The sequence below is a fragment of the Canis lupus genome, chromosome 18 (assembly GCF_048164855.1).
Source record: "Canis lupus baileyi chromosome 18, mCanLup2.hap1, whole genome shotgun sequence".
NCBI lineage: Eukaryota > Metazoa > Chordata > Mammalia > Carnivora > Canidae > Canis > Canis lupus.
The window spans coordinates 57,242,812-57,259,704 of record NC_132855.1 but is presented as its reverse complement, the minus strand read 5'-3'; the positions used below and the strand labels follow the sequence as shown (position 1 = coordinate 57,259,704).

General features: G+C 38.6%; 1 protein-coding gene across 11 annotated transcripts in view; it reads right to left on the bottom strand.

Annotated features, from left to right (window-relative positions):
• Positions 1-16,893, bottom strand: part of EXOC4 (exocyst complex component 4) — a 746,933-nt gene that overhangs the window by 450,319 nt on the left and 279,721 nt on the right. Inside the window, exon 10 of one of the 11 annotated variants that reach the window (XM_072784627.1) lies at positions 632-786. The exons of the other annotated variants lie outside the window; for them this stretch is intronic. Coding sequence (XP_072640728.1) covers positions 731-786 — 56 coding nt within the window. The 3' untranslated portion in view covers positions 632-730. Of the gene's footprint in view, positions 1-631; positions 787-16,893 lie in introns of those variants that run through there. 11 annotated transcript variants of the gene reach the window in all.

The window sequence follows — 16,893 nt, the reverse complement described above, 5'->3', positions numbered from 1 at the left end:
TTCCCTGAGGGGTTGAATATGGGGCAGGAATATAAAGAAGTGTGTCTAACAATGGTAAAAATGTCAGGAAACAGAAAATGTCAAACCCCCAAGGGAAAAACAAACTCAAACTTTGGTTAGAGTTCAGGTACCACTTTTTTGTGTGATGAAATTATAGTCTACAGTCTCCCCTAAGGGAACAAAATGCTCGAACTAATCAAAGTGTAGTGTTTGCTGGGTTTTCTTTTTTCAAAGTTCAAAACAGAAGCAATAGCAACAACCTAGCTTTCATGTCATTCTTGGCAGGAAATTTACCTCTTCTCGGGATAACTTTTCTTTGGAAAAAAACGGAACCAGAAATAAGAGTTGCACATTCTGAGTTCCTCTCTCTGATTCCAATTTCCTGCCTGGTATGCTGGAAGCTCAAGCAATCCGGAGGACAAATTTAACGGTTAGTTACATATTCAAGCCATCGTGTGATTTTGCTGATGGGTTCAAACAATGATGTGTAAAACTTGGGCATCTTACTTGGTGATTTCTGTTCCATCTGAAAGGCAAATGTCTTTGTAAAAGACAAAAGGATCTGAATAAAATTGGCCACGGGCTCCCCATCCTTCCAAGGCCAGTCAAATTCAGTTTGTGTGTGAGCACTGGAGTTGCACTTAGTTCTGAGCTTCGAGGCCCAGTTGTCACTATGAAATTCAAAGGCACCGCCATCTTCATTCAGTCTCCAAAGAACAATTAACAACTCCTACTGGAGGCAACTGGTCTGTATTCTTCTGGTTTTGAATTTGCAATCATAAGTGCCTGGCCCCAATAAAAATTAGAAGAAACAAGTATTAGATACTTAACTTTCCTGGAATTCCACCAACCTCTTCTCAGCTATGAGGGCCTGGCCTTTTCCACTATTTCCAGTTATATTTTGATATTCTATCCATTCCTTGTCAGGATGATGTATTTCCACTGTGGCGTTAAGTGGGGTGAGGAAAACAAAAAGCTGATACAAATCATCCCTCAGCATGAGGAGCCCATAATGGAGCTGAGGTCAAAGCTGAACATACTCACATCTAGACAACAGCATGTCACGGACTAAGTACTAAGAGTTTGTCACGTGTGTTTCACAATTCCTAACGAAGAAAACTCAGAGAGGCGTTCTCCATCTACCCCATTTGAAAATGTCAACCTTACCTTATGCCTCCTTTCCTGCTATAATTTTCTTCCTTAGCCCTTATCATTATTACAACATTATTTAAGATTTTTTATCCTGCCTATCATCCTATCTCTTCTATGTTCCATGATGGCAGGGATTTTTGTCCATTTTGTTCAGTGCTACATTCCTGCTGCTCAGAGCACTGTCAGGGCAGCTATTCATTGAATGAATGAATGAATGAAATGAGTAGGACACCTCAAAGGGACAGGGACCAGAAATATTAACTACCATGGTTCAATTTCACTTTTCTCTAAATTAATTTATCTATCCATGAGCCTCTTTCACAAATAAGGGATCTGAAATTGAGTCAAGTTGTTCAAAGTGACACAGATAATAGGTAGCTGATGAGGATTTGCACAAAACTGTTTATACAGCACCACACTGCCTCCTATTCAAAGAGGAAATGAGACCTGAATCTTTCATTTGGATCTGTGAGGAAGAGTGAAGGTAATGGAAACGGCCTAAGAAAACACAGACATGAAAACTTGCAAAGATCAAATACAGCAGAATGGCAAACCTCTAACATTTATGTGGAGATTTATGTAAAGAAAAAGAAATTAGACGTAGACTCTGGAGGGCCTTGGTTGCCAGGACCTGTACTTTTACAAAGGAACACTTTCAAAGTTTTTTTTTTTCTTCTACAGTAGAAGTTTTCTTCGTCATTAGAGAGCTTCTATAGAATTCTTGTATATTAAGTCAATAAAAAGTCTGAGAGAAACTTCTGAAGAGGATAGGTTAATAGAAGATGACAACAGACTAAAACCAAAGGCCTAAAAATAATAGCACAAGTGGAAAAGATAAGAAATGACAGGTTTGAAACATCCTGTAAAAGAAAAATATGAAAGAAGTTGGTGACAAATTAGGGAAAGGTAATGGCCAGAGAGGACTTGAAGTTTTGGACTCTAAGTACACTGTGAATGCTGCTATCTTGAGAGAACAGGGAAATTTAAGAAGAATGGGGTATTTAAGGGGAGATGATGGCTATGACTGTAGGTCAATGTGCTCTACTCCATACCCCCACCCCGGCCCTTTACGTGGGAGGCCCTGAGATTCTGTTCTCCAATTCTCTGCTCCTCTGCTGCCTCCCTGAAAGACTGAAGGCACCATTATGGTATCAACTCCCACCTGAATGCTAATAAAACCCTGCTAAGAGCGCCCTGACCTCTCTCCCAAACTCCAGATTTCACCTGAATATCTCAGACATTTCAATTTCAACAATCCAAACGCCTCATCTCTACAACTTGGGCTTCTTCCACCAAAAATGGACCCTCTAACCACCCAAGTCCCCGTGCCAGTAGTCATCTCAACACTCCTTCCTGGCCTTCCTACCTTTTTCTTCCCCCACCCGATTAATCAGTCAGAGGGAGCGAAGGAGTTTCAATTTTACTTTACTTCTTCCTGCACTGCTTGAATCTCTACATAACTTAAAATCTATAAACAGAAAATAAGCAGTGTTGGTGGGGCTGTGGAGAAATTGGAACCCATGAGCACTACCAGTAGGAATGAAAAATGGAAAACAGTATGGCAATTCCATTAAAAACAAAACAAAACAAAACAAGAATTACCATATGATACAGTAATTCCACTTCTGGGTTTAAAAGGAAATCAAAGCAGGATCTCCAAGAGGTAACTACATATCCATATTCATAGGAGCAGTATGTACAACATCCATATATTATTACTTATATAGCCAAAAGCAGAAGGCAACTCCAATGTCCATCAGATGAATGGATGAACAAAATACAGTATTGCACACAATGTAATATCATGAAGCCTTAAAAAAGAAGAAAGTTCTTTCTCTCCCTCTCAAAAAACAAGGGGTGGGGGAGCACCTGGGTGGCTCAATTGGAGAAGTGTCCGACTCTTGATTTGGGCTCATCAGGTCATGATCAGGGTTGTAAGATCGAGCCCCATGTCAGGCTTTGCAGTGGGTGTGGAGTCTGCTTAAGATTCTCTCACTCCCTCTCACTCCCTCTACCTCCACTCCTCCTCACCCCCCATCCTTCCCCCAAAGGAAGAGAGTTCTGATGCCTGCTACAACAGGAACAAACCCTGGGGGAATTATGTCAAGTGAAATATACCAGTCACAAAAAGACAAATGATTTCAGTTACAGGAGGTAACTAGACTAGTCAAATCATAAAGAAACTAGAGTGGTGATTGCCGGGGACGAGAGGCGGGGTAAATGGGGTGCTATTGTTTAATAGGTATGGCATTTCAGTTTGGGAGGATGAAAGATTTCTGGGGATGGATGGTGCTGAATGCTGCACATTGATTAAGGTGGTAAATCTTATGTGTGTGTTACCACAATTAAAAATAACCAAAACTTTAAAAGTCAATGAAGCAACTAAAAAACCCCTAACTAGGGCAGCCCCAGTGGCCCAGCGGTTTAGCACTGCCTTCAGCCCAGGGTGTGATCCTGGAGACCCGGGATCAAGTACCACATCGAGCTCCTTGCATGGAGCCTGCTTCTACCTCTGCCTGTGTCTCTGCCTCTCTCTCTCTCCTCTCTATGTATTCTCATGAATGAATAAATAAATAAAATCTCAAAAAAAAAAAAAAAAAGAACCCCTAACTACCTAATAAAGGTAAACAGTGTTTTCAAACAAACCAACAAGTGTATGCGGGCAACAAAAGATAATCATACCACGTCTGTACCCATTTCTTATCAAAAGAAATGATGCACTGCAAGGATAAACAAATCGTTTACTTCTGTCAGATACTACATTTTCATTTCCAAGACAAAAAGCCAATAGATTATACTTTATGTTAAAGTATTCCTTCACTGCTCATCAACTGTAAATGAAACTCTTTATGGATGACTAGAGACCTAAAACACAAGTATCAGTATACCATTAATATTTTAATTAAACCATGAATATTCACAGGCATTTATTTCTTTAAAGAACAAGGTAAGATAACTGAATTATTCTAATATGCAAATTTCAGCCCTGACAAGACATCTTCCCTTCATCTACATTACAAAAACCAATGCATTTTGGGCCCATTCATTATTTACATAATCCCAGAGTTTTTCAGGTTAACAAGAGCTACTGAGCAACAGTAACATTTTCTCAGATAGGGGCAGAGAACTGTGGTGTTCCAAAGTCATTTTGCCCCAGCCATCAGAGAGAGTTGTATTTTATCTTCTCATGATTCCAAACTAATTTCAAAACCACCCCCAACACCTGTTCTTCTCTGCAAGCCCAAGAGAACTAGGAAAATGCAATGCTATTAGAGATTTGTTTCTCAAAAAAAAAAAAAAAAGAGAGAGAGAGATTTGTTTCTCTGCTTTTTCTTTTTTTTTTTTTTTTTCTTTTTTTTTTCCTCTGCTTTTTCTTTCAATGTCCCGGGACACTCTACCTCTTAACACTGCAAAAAATTTTAAGAACTTTGATAGCTTTGCCAACTGTTTATAAAACTAATTGTGCATTCCTTCAATTTCCAATTATAAATAAATTTATGCAAGTTGACTGACAGTCCCCCAAAGTGAAGCAGCACTTTTTGATGCAATGGCACAAATAACCTATTGAGTCAAGAAGCTATGCACAATACGTCACTACATTAGATTATATTTTAAATCATGTTAGTACTGCAGGTGAGTCATGGTGGTAGGAGATATAAGAGTTAAAGATTCTATGAGAAATGCTAATTCTCATTGATTTTGAGATACAAAAATATATCCTAAGTTAAAGGCCTTGTAACTTGAAAACAAGAGGCTGAAACTTTAATTGCTTAATAAACAGTCAGCAATCTGGGAACCACACTCAAGCTTCTGTAGCATCAAGTAAGGTAAAAAGATTCCTTTCCATGGACTAAGGATGGACAAGAGGCAAGTGTCCTCAGCAGGAACAAGGAGATGTAGGTTCTCTCTCTGGACTCTGTGACTTAATTTGTTGTGCAATCTCTGTTCAGACAACTGTTCTGGGGCCACAGTTATCCCTTCTATAAAACACACTATACATTTCCCAAGAGATTTTCTCACTTTATAATAATCATTGGAATCAAGGTGGGAGCAGTTATTTTAGGACGAATTATTACCAGGAAGAGAATGGAAAATGTCTACGATGGTGGTCCAGGAATTTATAAGGTGGCAGTTTCATAGCTCAAAATTTTTTCACGGAGAAAAAATACTATTAAATTGAAGGGGAAAGAAGACATGTGCAGGTTTGTTACTTCATCATATATTTGCTAGCTTCCTAAATGAAGTCTGACTATTGCAGTATGTAAATATTTGAAGGCAAGTGGAGGTTACATATTTTGCTTTTCTAATCCAAAATATTATCCCAATTTTAACAAAGGTGCATCCCAGCTCCACCATTTGCATAATTCATTCTTTTTTATTATATGTATCTTTAAACTACATTGGAAAGGAGACTGCCAAGTCCAGCTCCTGTGCCTACAGGTAGGAACATCTTCTTCCACTTATCAAGAAATGAAAATATATATTCAAACTGAGCATATGCTCTTCTCTCTCCCTCATGCAGCACTCACATGCATACAATGAATAACAGAATTAGAAAAAAAAACCATACAAATTAATTTAAACTTAGCATCTTTTTATAAGCAGAGGAATAAATAACCATAATCACCATCACAGGAATTAGGTATTATAAGATTGGTATAAAATTCCAATGCTTTCACAAACGCTAAATTAATAATTATCAAAATCATGGATATTGGGAGCCCAGTGGTTCAGCGGTTTAGCGCTGCCTTCAGCCCAGTGTGTGATCCTGGAGACCTGGAATCAAGTCCCATGTCAGGTTCCTGCATGGAGCCTGCTTCTCCCTCTGCCTGTGTCTCTGTCTCTCTATCTCTCTGTGTCTCTCATGAATAAATAAATAAAATCTTTTAAAAAAATCGTGGATATTTTAAAGGTCATTCTATAATCTGTCATCACTGAAGTTAAACAGATAAATTAATTTCCCCTATATCTCAAGGACTTCTATCAAAACTTGCTGCATTATACAAGGGTTACAAGGGTGCAAAGGCCCCATGGTTATCTCTACAACAGCACACTGTAGCCCAATACCTTGTCTCTGAGAGAAACAAATGGTACCTTGAGATCCCATTTCTCACTTCTGGATTATTTTTCTACTGAGACTGCATGAGATCACCTCTAGCATTATCTGGATGGTGACTGTTACCCTCTTAAGAAACCATCTTTATAGATCTGGGATTATTGGGGTCCCCTCCTTTGCTCATTTTGACTTTGCTGGCTGCTACTAAATTGGCCAATGTGAGAGAATGTTTTAAATAATTCAAGCTCAACTAACAGATGCCCCCTATAAATGGGTTAAATAAGTTTTTTAAACATTCATAGTAATATACTACATAATGGTAATTTGACTGTGACGGAGACTGTGGATTAAAATGAAAGAGACAAGCCAACCAATCACTTTTCTTAAGGTGTGATCTGCCAATTATCTCAACCAACACAGATCCTAATATTATCATTCTAGGCCATATGTGTAATTCTCAGGCAAAAAATAAATCTTTTAACAAGTCTGTAAGAGCTGTTGGCACCCATTCATGCCAGCCTGCACTAACATCTTGAGAATTTTGTCTATTCCAAAAAAATATATAATGAGAAGGGAGTGGAAGAGGTGGGAGAGAACCTACCATAAACGTGATTTAGTTATAGGTTCAAAAAAGATGTAAAGTGCCAAGCAATTCTTTTTAAATCTGCTGATAGATAATAACAAAAATGCTGGCAGTGCTCACCACTCGTGAGCTGAAGAAGTATGTGGAGGTCCAGAACACTTTCAATATTCACTGTGCCCATCTGTCAGCAACACAGTCACCGAACAGAACGAGCAATTACCAAAGCCCTTTTCAGATATAATCTGTCAACCACATCTAGTTCTCCTGCCAAAAGAAATCAGAACTGAGGAATGCAAAAACAGACTGGCCTTATGGGACCAAGAAGAGGTTCATTTAAGATGAACCTGGAGGTGAAGAAAGGAAACAGGAAAATTAGAGGACCGTTAAGAGCACTCACTAGAATATATTTGAATTGAACACTGGGCATCAAAGAAGCATGAAAGGAGAGAGGCACTGCTATGATAGAAGCCCATTTTGCTCTACTGCACTTACTATAACTTTAAATTCAAGAAATTGTCTACTCATTCCCAGAACTGGTTCTTTCCAGACAGTGAACATACTGGACTGACCCCTCTACAGCCATCTCCTTCCCAGACTCTACCACCAAAACAGAATTTTTAAACAGAGGAAACTGTTTCAATTCTTCAAAAATGTATTAAATCTTCTCAACATCTTTTTTTTTAATATTTATTTATTTATGATAGTCACACACACAGAGAGAGAGAGGCAGAGACACAGGCAGAGGGAGAAGCAGGCTCCATGCACCGGGAGCCCGATGTGGGATTCGATCCCGGGTCTCCAGGATCACGCCCTGGGCCAAAGGCAGGCGCTAAACCGCTGTACCACCCAGGGATCCCAAATCTTCTCAACATCTAAAGCAGTACTGCAGGTGCTATGGCTCTGCAATTTTCTTTTAAAGTGGGGAGAGCTCTTCCAAAGTTAATGCTGCACTACAACCAGCAGTTCCCCTGTCTACTTTGTGATCATGTCCAGAGCTTACACGAAACTAACGTGCCCTGAAGAGTACAGTGTACAGAAAGGATCAGAATTAAGAGAGAAAACATGAGGTGTATATAACTTGGTGTAAGGGGATTAAGACTTGAACACGGTGGTAGCAGTGAGATTAGGAGCTACAGGAGGTAAATCTAAAAGAGGAAATGACAAAATGTGAAAGGTCTAGGGGATGAAAGAAATGTGGTACCTCCAAAAGCACATGTGATGGATACATACTGACTTCCTTTAGGGGGGAGAATCATTTTTAGCTGAGAATTAAGCACATCTCTTTCAACAGATCTGCATAATCACATATAATTATTTAATTATTGGCGAGCATGTCACTGATAGAGATAATATAAGAGTATGCTTAGTTTCATGAATAGTATCTATTTCAAGAATAGTATCATCTGGGGATCCCTGGGTGGCTCAGCGGTTTAGCACCTGCTTTTGGCCCAAGGCGCGATCCTGGAGTCCCAGGATAGAGTCCCACGTCGGGCCTCCGGCTTGGAGCCTACTTCTCCCTCCTCCTGTGTCTCTGCCTCTGTCTCTCTCTCTCTCTGTGTGTCTGTCATAAATAAATAAATAAATCTTTTTAAAAAAAGAATAGTATCATCTTTAGTACAATATTCCTTCCAAAAGGTTGAAAGTTTGGCTCTAACAGATTTATCATCACTACTGAAGATAAAGGACAATAATTTAACTCTTAAGAGGTTCCAAATCTTCACCAAATAGCATCTCTGCAGGTGACATCTTTCCAGATGCATTTGGGTACAAAGGGCAGAGGCAAAGCTGTAATGAAAAAAAGATGAAGAAAAGGAGAGCAGCCAGCATGAGATCAAAGTACAACAATATTAACAGGAGTGAGGATATTTACATTTCAGAGAAGCAATGGCTGTGCTGACCATGAACTTCATCTTTCATCCACGTGAAGAACACACACTGCAGGATAGAGGCAGTATCCAGGTGGCAGATCAGCGGCCCTTTAGAAAAACTGACTGATGGATGTACACACAGAGGCCTGACCTTAACTGTTCTTTAGAAAAAATGTCTACCATACTTGGTACTAAAATTGGGTCAATCAGCAAATATTTTTATTCAGTGTCTATTAAGTGAGAGATACAACAAGGTAATTTTAAAGATAACCACTCTCAAGAAGCTTACAATCTGGTATAAAAGCTTAGAATCTAGATTCATTCTAAGCCCTCCCTAAATACTTAAAGAAGTGTATATGTGTTGGTAACGGTAAATGATACATATTTATATAGATTTTACATACATGTATGTTATATGTATAACTATATATATGACTACATGGAATTATATATGTATACACACACACACACCTTGGTTCCACGCAAGAGCCAGAGCTCTCTACTCATTCCTGTCAGATGTTGATTATAAATTACAATGTAATTACCCAAACTATTAGTAAGAATCCAACTTAGTAGAAATCTTACCTACTAACCAACGATATTGAGATGGACTTAAAGAGCACAAAATGTTTTACATATACTAAATAATAACGGGAAATAATTATAACCAAAAGTACTTTGAATCTTTACAAGGCTGAAGAATCTCTCTGCACAGCAGAAATATCTTTGCTTTGTGCTTAACATAGAACATGCAACCCTTACAGCTTGCATTAAAATCCCAGGTTGGAAATTAAAAGCTCTAAGTCCATGAACTTCTGCAGGACTATATACTTTGGGGTGCATTACCACAAGCTTCCTAGGTCCTGGATTCCTCCCCAGTGTCGGAGTTGCCGCTTGGGACTCCATAGCTGGACCCAAGTAGAAGAGGAGAGGTGAAGACCTGCCAGAGGTTGAGGAGATTAAGGTACTATCTGTACTATCACTGAATCTGGTCCTTCCTCATTCTTAGAAGTGACTGATCTCTCTGGATTGGTGCCCAGAATACCTGGGCTCCTACTTGTCTACATGAATAACTCATTAATTCCTCTCCCTAGTTTTGTCACTCTGTAAAAATGGGGTTCCTTTCAGCTCTAATATTCTTTGTGAAGTGAGATGTATCATATGCATCACAGACTAACTAGTATTGGCTTTTTTTTTTTTAATTAATCAGAAACATCAAAGTCAACCTGTCAAGATCTGACTGTTCATGTATCATCACAGCTATATAGGACCACACTCTTTTGTTTGTTTGTTTGTTTGTTTTCAATTTTTTTTTTAAGATTTTATTTATTTATTCATAGAGACACAGACTGAGAGAGAGAGAGGCAGAGACACAGGCAGAGGGAGAAGCAGGCTCCATTCAGGGAGCCTGACGTGGGACTTGATCCCAAGTCTCCAGGATCACACCCCGGGCTGCAGGCGGCGCTAAACCGCTATGCCACAGGGGCTGCCCGACCACACTCTTTTGTTCCAGAATTGGTATAGTTTCAGATTATCTATCTATATATATATATAGTAAGTGCTTTATCATATGGTCATATCCTCAAATGTTATCTTAGAATCTGGCTAGAGCTTCCTGGTAAGTGGAAGATATCTAATTGAAAAATTCAAAAATAGATTCTTTCCCAGTTTCCTCCTTCCCTCCAGCACTCTGAGGCTTCTGTGCTGCTCCTGTTTCAGGCTACCCAAAGTCACTGATCCACAGTAGACCCCTCTGTCTTTTTACCTCAACATCTCCGTCACTACTTGCCCATCTTATAAATCAAGCTGCTCAATCCTATCATATCTTAAAAAAAAAAAGAAAAAAAAAAAAGCAGCCTTCCTTTGTTCTCTCCTTTTTACACCAAAATTCTAGAAGTTGTTGTCCACAGTCACCATTCCCAGCTCCTCAGCTCCCATTCATTCCCTAAACAGATTTCTGCTCTCAGCAGTTACCTACAGAGCTCACCCCAAGAGCATCAGGAACATATTTCCAGCCCTTTCCTGCTAGAAAAAAACACAAATCAAAACAAAACAAAAAAAAAAACACCCTAAAACCAGAAACAAAACAAAACAAAAAAAAGAACAAATTCCCCCATTTTCATAATGGGGAAATGAGTTTATTAAACTGTAAAGTTTCTAGTAGTTATGAGTAGGAGACTGAGTCATAAGCCTTAAGTCATTATAGATCACCTTCAAATACCAGTATTCTTAGATTACTAATCAGCAATCAAGATCCTGCTCTTCTAGAGAGACAACATTTAGAGATGTCCCAAAAGCTTCCAGAATCCCAGAATCCCAGGAGCTCTTCAAATCAGTAACCTATCTTCCCTAAAATTTATTATTTTATTTTGCTAATGTGATTTTGTTATAGCAGAAGGAATTCCTTTTATGTATCTTTTTGATTGTACTTCCTGTATTCTTCCATTACCTTTCAAATGCTAGAAATCTTTCATATACACAATCAAATTTTGCTTGTGTTGTTCAAAGTAAAATGATTATCCAAGCAATTGATTGTTCATTATTCTTGATTTATTGCTATTTTATAATGCGTAAGCTTTTTAAAGTTTTTTCCTAAGCTTATTGATTTTTCAAGTTCCAGTTTTCTTTTCCAGGCAGGTTCACGTTTTAGACTGCTCAAGTATTCAGTACTATGATTCTGATGTACTATTTACACTGCTACAAATTTGGAGAAATTTAGACAGCATTCTAAACAAGAGTTTAACCTGGAATGATGCAGAAACAAAAGAAAATAGATTGGAATGTTGCGTTAAAGTACCTCCAAGCACAAACAAGTAAGACCGTTCAAATAACTGCCGGGTTTCTTTAACGTCTGCTGACACTTAAATTCTTCCTTTGTAAACAATACTGCCTTTTCCTTTCTTTTTTCTTTAAAGACTTTTTTTTTTATTCATTTATGAAAGACAGAGAGAGAGAGAGACAGGCAGAGGCACAGGCAGAGGGAGAAGAAGGCTCCATGCAGGAGCCTGATGCGGGACTCAATCCTGGGACTCCAGGATAACACCCTGGGCCAAAGGCAGGCGCTAAACCGCTGAGCCATCCAGGGATCCCCAATACTGCCTTTTCCATTGGATTCTCTCACCATCTTCCAGTTGATTTCCACCTGCTGACTCAGGAAAACATGAAATCTCTACATCTGCTTTCTCAGTGAATTCTAATTTTCATTAATCTTCCTTTTAGAGGATTCATTTTTATTAATAATTTCCACTCTCGGGGATCCCTGGGTGGCGCAGCGGTTTGGTGCCTGCCTTTGGCCCAGGGCGCCATCCTGGAGTCCCGGGATCGAGTCCCCCGTCAGGCTCCCGGCATGGAGCCTGCTTCTCCCTCTACCTGTGTCTCTGCCTCTCTCTCTATCATAAATAAATTTTTTAAAAATCTTTAAAAAAAAATAATTTCCACTCTCACTAGTTCCCTTCTGTCTGATGATATTTGGTCCACATGGGCCACCAAAGTGGCTTATTTAGGTCAACCACTCTGACTCACACTTGTCTGTCCTGTGAACTACTCTGTGACTGAGAGCCACACAAGCAATCATGGAATCATCACTTTAATATTATTCCTTGTTTATGGATTTAAGTTATATGTTTCACAAACCTATAAAGTTACATAAAGGCAGAGTTCTTAAGCAATTCTAAAGTCCAGTGGCAAAAAAGGAAAGACCACCCAGGATGCACAATAGGACAATGATTGGAAAGCATGGAAATAGCAATACTTAAATTAGCATCTCTAGTCAGTTTCAAAATAAACTGTTGCTTACACCATTAGTTATCATAGTCTTATTTATTTTAAATGCCTATATAAAGGTGGCAAAACTTAATGCCTTAGCATAGTAAGTGTGTGTGTACCTATATACATATATACACATACATGTGAAATATAATCCACATATACTTTGGGGGGGGTTCTCCAGTATTGGGTCTTTTTCACTGTTTACTCTCTTAAAACATTGGGCTAATGCACATTTAACTGTAAAATTATGTATCTCTATTCTGCTTTAAAAACAATTCACTTTCATTTCCAATGGAAAATAACTACCTGCTGGTACCTGACACCAAATTTCATTTACTATTCTGTAAGTTATGCATTCCATCTTATATTCAAAACTTAGGCTGTTCTTTTTTGTTTTTTAATTTTTTTTCTGTCTCTGATCATTTCTGTCCTTTAGACTGTTCTAGCAGCTCTGCTGTCTACTTCATTCAGACTCTGCAGAGTGAATAAAAGTCTCTGCTTACTTTCAACTGTACCAAGTATTATACATTTCCCCACATGATTAAGCTTCTTTTCCTTTATCACCTCCCAATTTATTCTGCCACCTTTCTAGTTACCTGAGCTCTTTTTAATTAATATTTGGGCCTTAAAAAAAAAACCTTAATTATTATTAGTTCTTTCTCAAAGGAGTTCCAAAATCATAAAGTTGCTATGTTACTATTCTTATACTATTATCTTCTCCTCCATCTTGAAAACTGGCTCTCAAATTTGTTTCCCCAGTTCTTTTTTTTCCTAGCTACAAAATATATCACTAGGGATGGCAGGCTTATAACTGAGTATCATATCATCAGTTAATCTATTCATACCACACATTCAACATCCTCATAACTCAGACTGTAACTGTTGTAAATCAATCTTTCAATCAGCATCTTATAAAACAAAAATTTTTTTTAATTTTTTATTTATTTATGATAGTCACAGAGAGAGAGAGAGAGAGGCAGAGACACAGGCAGAGGGAGAAGCAGGCTCCATGCACCGGGAGCCTGACGTGGGATTCGATCCCGGGTCTCCAGGATCGCACCCTGGGCCAAAGGCAGGCGCTACACCACTGCGCCACCCAGGGATCCCTAAAACAAAATTTTTTAAGACATTAATTGGTTCGAAAATTATTATGGGTCTGCATATTTCTTTACTATGAGTCCTGTCCTGTCTCACATACAGAAAGAATCAACCACTCTTTTTGCATTCCCAAACACCTCTACCATTGTACTTATTATGCTTGTGTTATTATTTGTATAATTTGTTTTGGAAATCCACCCGTTTCTTTCTTTTAATTTTTTTAAAGATTTTATTTATTTATTCATGAGAGACAGAGAGAGACAGAGAGAGAAAGAGAGAGAGAGGCAGAGGCACAGGCAGAGGGAGAAGCAGGCTCCATGCTGGGAGCCTGACATGGGACTCGATCCCAGGTCTCCAGGATCACATCCTGGACCGAAGGCAACACTAAACCTCTGAGCCACCCAGGCTGCCCCATGGACCAAAGTTTCTTTTCTTTTCTTTTCTTTTTTTTATTTAAAAGATTTTATTTATTTTTTCATGAGAGAGAGGCAGAGACACAGGCAGAGAAGCAGGCTTCATGCAGGGAGCCCAATGCGGGACTCGATCCCAGGACTCCAGGATCATGCCCTGGGCCGAAGGCGGCACTAAACTGCTGAGCCACCCAGGCGTCCCATCCACCAAAGTTTCTTGCACATAAATGATACTCAATAAAAATCAGTTGAATCAGTGAGGTCACAAACAAAGCAAATCAAAGCAGAAGTCAAAAGATTTCCTCACACTTTATATTTGGATAATTTCCAAATGGACTAAAAATTTTAATGTAAGAAAATTAAAGTATAAAGGTAATGGAAGAAATAATGAGAAAATTCCTCATATTATAACCTCAGCCAGTGTAAGTCTTTTATAACTATGCCACAAGGAATCCATACAAGAAAAGCTTATTATACTTAAAGTAGAAATCAAACATTTCTGATAGCAAAAACTATGGTAAGGAAAGTCAAAAGATAAACAGGAAAAAAAAATGAAAATTCGTATCTCAAAGTGCTCAATTACCTGTTAAAGAATTCCTACAAACCAACAAAAAAGAGGAAAAAATGACCCAATTCAAAATTACTCAAAATAATATAAATAGGTCACCAAAAAGGAAATAAAGTTGTTAAGTATATAATAAAAGTTGAATCCCAAAAGAAAAACACAAATTCAAACTAAAACAAAACACTGGTTTTTGTTACACATCTGAATGGCAATGAGTCAACAGCCAGGTAATATAATGTGTTGATAAGAATGCAAAGAATCAGTTTTAAACATAGTTTGGTGAAAGTATAAACTGGCACTACCACTATAGTGGGCAGTATAGCAGTGTCATCAAAATCACAAATGTCTGTAGACTCTACCTCCAGGAATTTATCTTTCATATCTATTAATATACATGCCAGGGCAGCCCTGGTGGCTCAGCAGTTTAGCGCTACTGGTAGTAGACCCAGTACTGAGTTTAAATATGCATCTTTAATCAATGCATATTGATCATGCATCATGAATAAATTATATTTCCTGATTTTAAAAACCCACAAAGTTTAAATATGTATCTTTAATCAATGCATACTGATCATGCATCATGAATTAATGAATTAATGATGTTTCTTGGTTAAAAAAAACAAACAAACTTAATTTAGAGGATTTATTTACAATGGGTTAAGAATTTACTCACCAGAGAGAAAATTTGAGTTTTATTAAATCCTAATCCTACGGAAACACTTAATACACACTAAGCCTTTATGGGTATATACTCGTATCTACTATGTTCCCAACCACCTTAGAAGGTGGGTACCATTATTATTTCCACTATACAGATGAAAACACTGAGGCTTGGCTGAGTTAAATACCATCCAACTCTAAAACTCATGAAATAACCACTCTCTTACACTGCCTCTTGTGTGCCTCCAGTTTCTGGTTTCCAAGTTACAGAAAGACTACAGATAAAAGTACAGATGAGTTTCAAGTCTGGCCCTTGGCCCTCTCACTCCAAACCCAAAATATCATTCCTGGCATTAGAAGACTATAAATCTAAAATTCATGAAAATGTGGCTAAATTAAAATCATGTTTAAAAAAAAAAAAAAACGAAATCTATTACCTTCACACTTCGTTTAGGCCAATGCATTTACATACTTTCATGAGTCACAGTGAACTCATGTACTTTCAAAAAATTGTATTGCATACCTATAACCTCCCACTGAACTGTCCCTATTAGCCTGGTATCTCTGACATCCTTTGAACTTGCAGAGAACTTGATCTACAACTTGTGCTACAGTTATTTGAAAACAAAGGTTATCACAGTCCTTAGTTCCAAGTAGCTGCCAATACTGAGAGGTTCTCAAAGTGTGGCCCTGAAATGCCAGCACAAGCAGCTACTCAGAATGAACTGACAGGCAAATACCCAGGCCCACCCAAACTGGAGTTGCCAGGTTCAGCAAAAACAAAGCAAAAAGCAGGATGCCTGGTTAAGCTGAAATTTCAGATAAACAATGGACTTCTTTTATGGGGTAAATACAGTATCCCTCCTTGTCTAAGGTTTCATTTTGCCTAGTTTAGTCACCACAGTCAACTGTGGCCCAAAAATATTAAATGGAAAATTCCAAAAATAAACAATTCCTCTATTTTAAATTGTTCTGAGCAGCCTGATAAAACCTCACGTGATCCCGCTCCATCCAGCCCCAGATGTTAATCATCCCTTTGTCCAGCATATCTGTACTACATATGTTGCCAGCCTGTCAACCATGTATCATCAGTATGTATGCGCAGGAAAAAAACACCAGACCTAGGGTTCCATATTATCCACAGTCTCAGCCACCCAATGGGGTCTTAGATTAGGTGCGGGTAACAACCGTATGTTCCAAATTCTGCATGAGACATCATACTTTAGAAATTAGTTGCTTTTTATCTGCAAGTTAAATTTAACTATGTCACTCTACACCAGAATCAAAAGCCAGTCAAAAACCCTTAAGGTGCATCCCAGCAATCAGCTGTAACAGGTCCTTTAACAGGTCAAGGTTGTGTGATGCATGCTTAAAGTTTGAGAACCCCTGGCTTAGACTCAGCTCCCTCCCTCAGCCTCCCAGCCTTCTAACCTAGTCTGTGTTAAGTTAAATCCTCTGAGTAACACTGTAATAGCCAACATATGTATTGAACATTCTCTATGGAGACGCCTGAGTGGCTCAGTGATTGGGCAACTGCCTTCAGCTCAGGGTGTGATCCTGGGATCCGGGATAGAGTCTCACATCGGGCTCCTTGTGGGGAGCCTGCTTCTCCCTCTGCCTGTGTCTCTGCCTCTGTGTGTGTATGTCTCTCATGAATAAATTTTAAGAAAAGAAAAGAAAGGAAAGGAAAGGAAAGGAAAGGAAAGGAAAGGAAAGGAAAGGAAAGGAAAGGA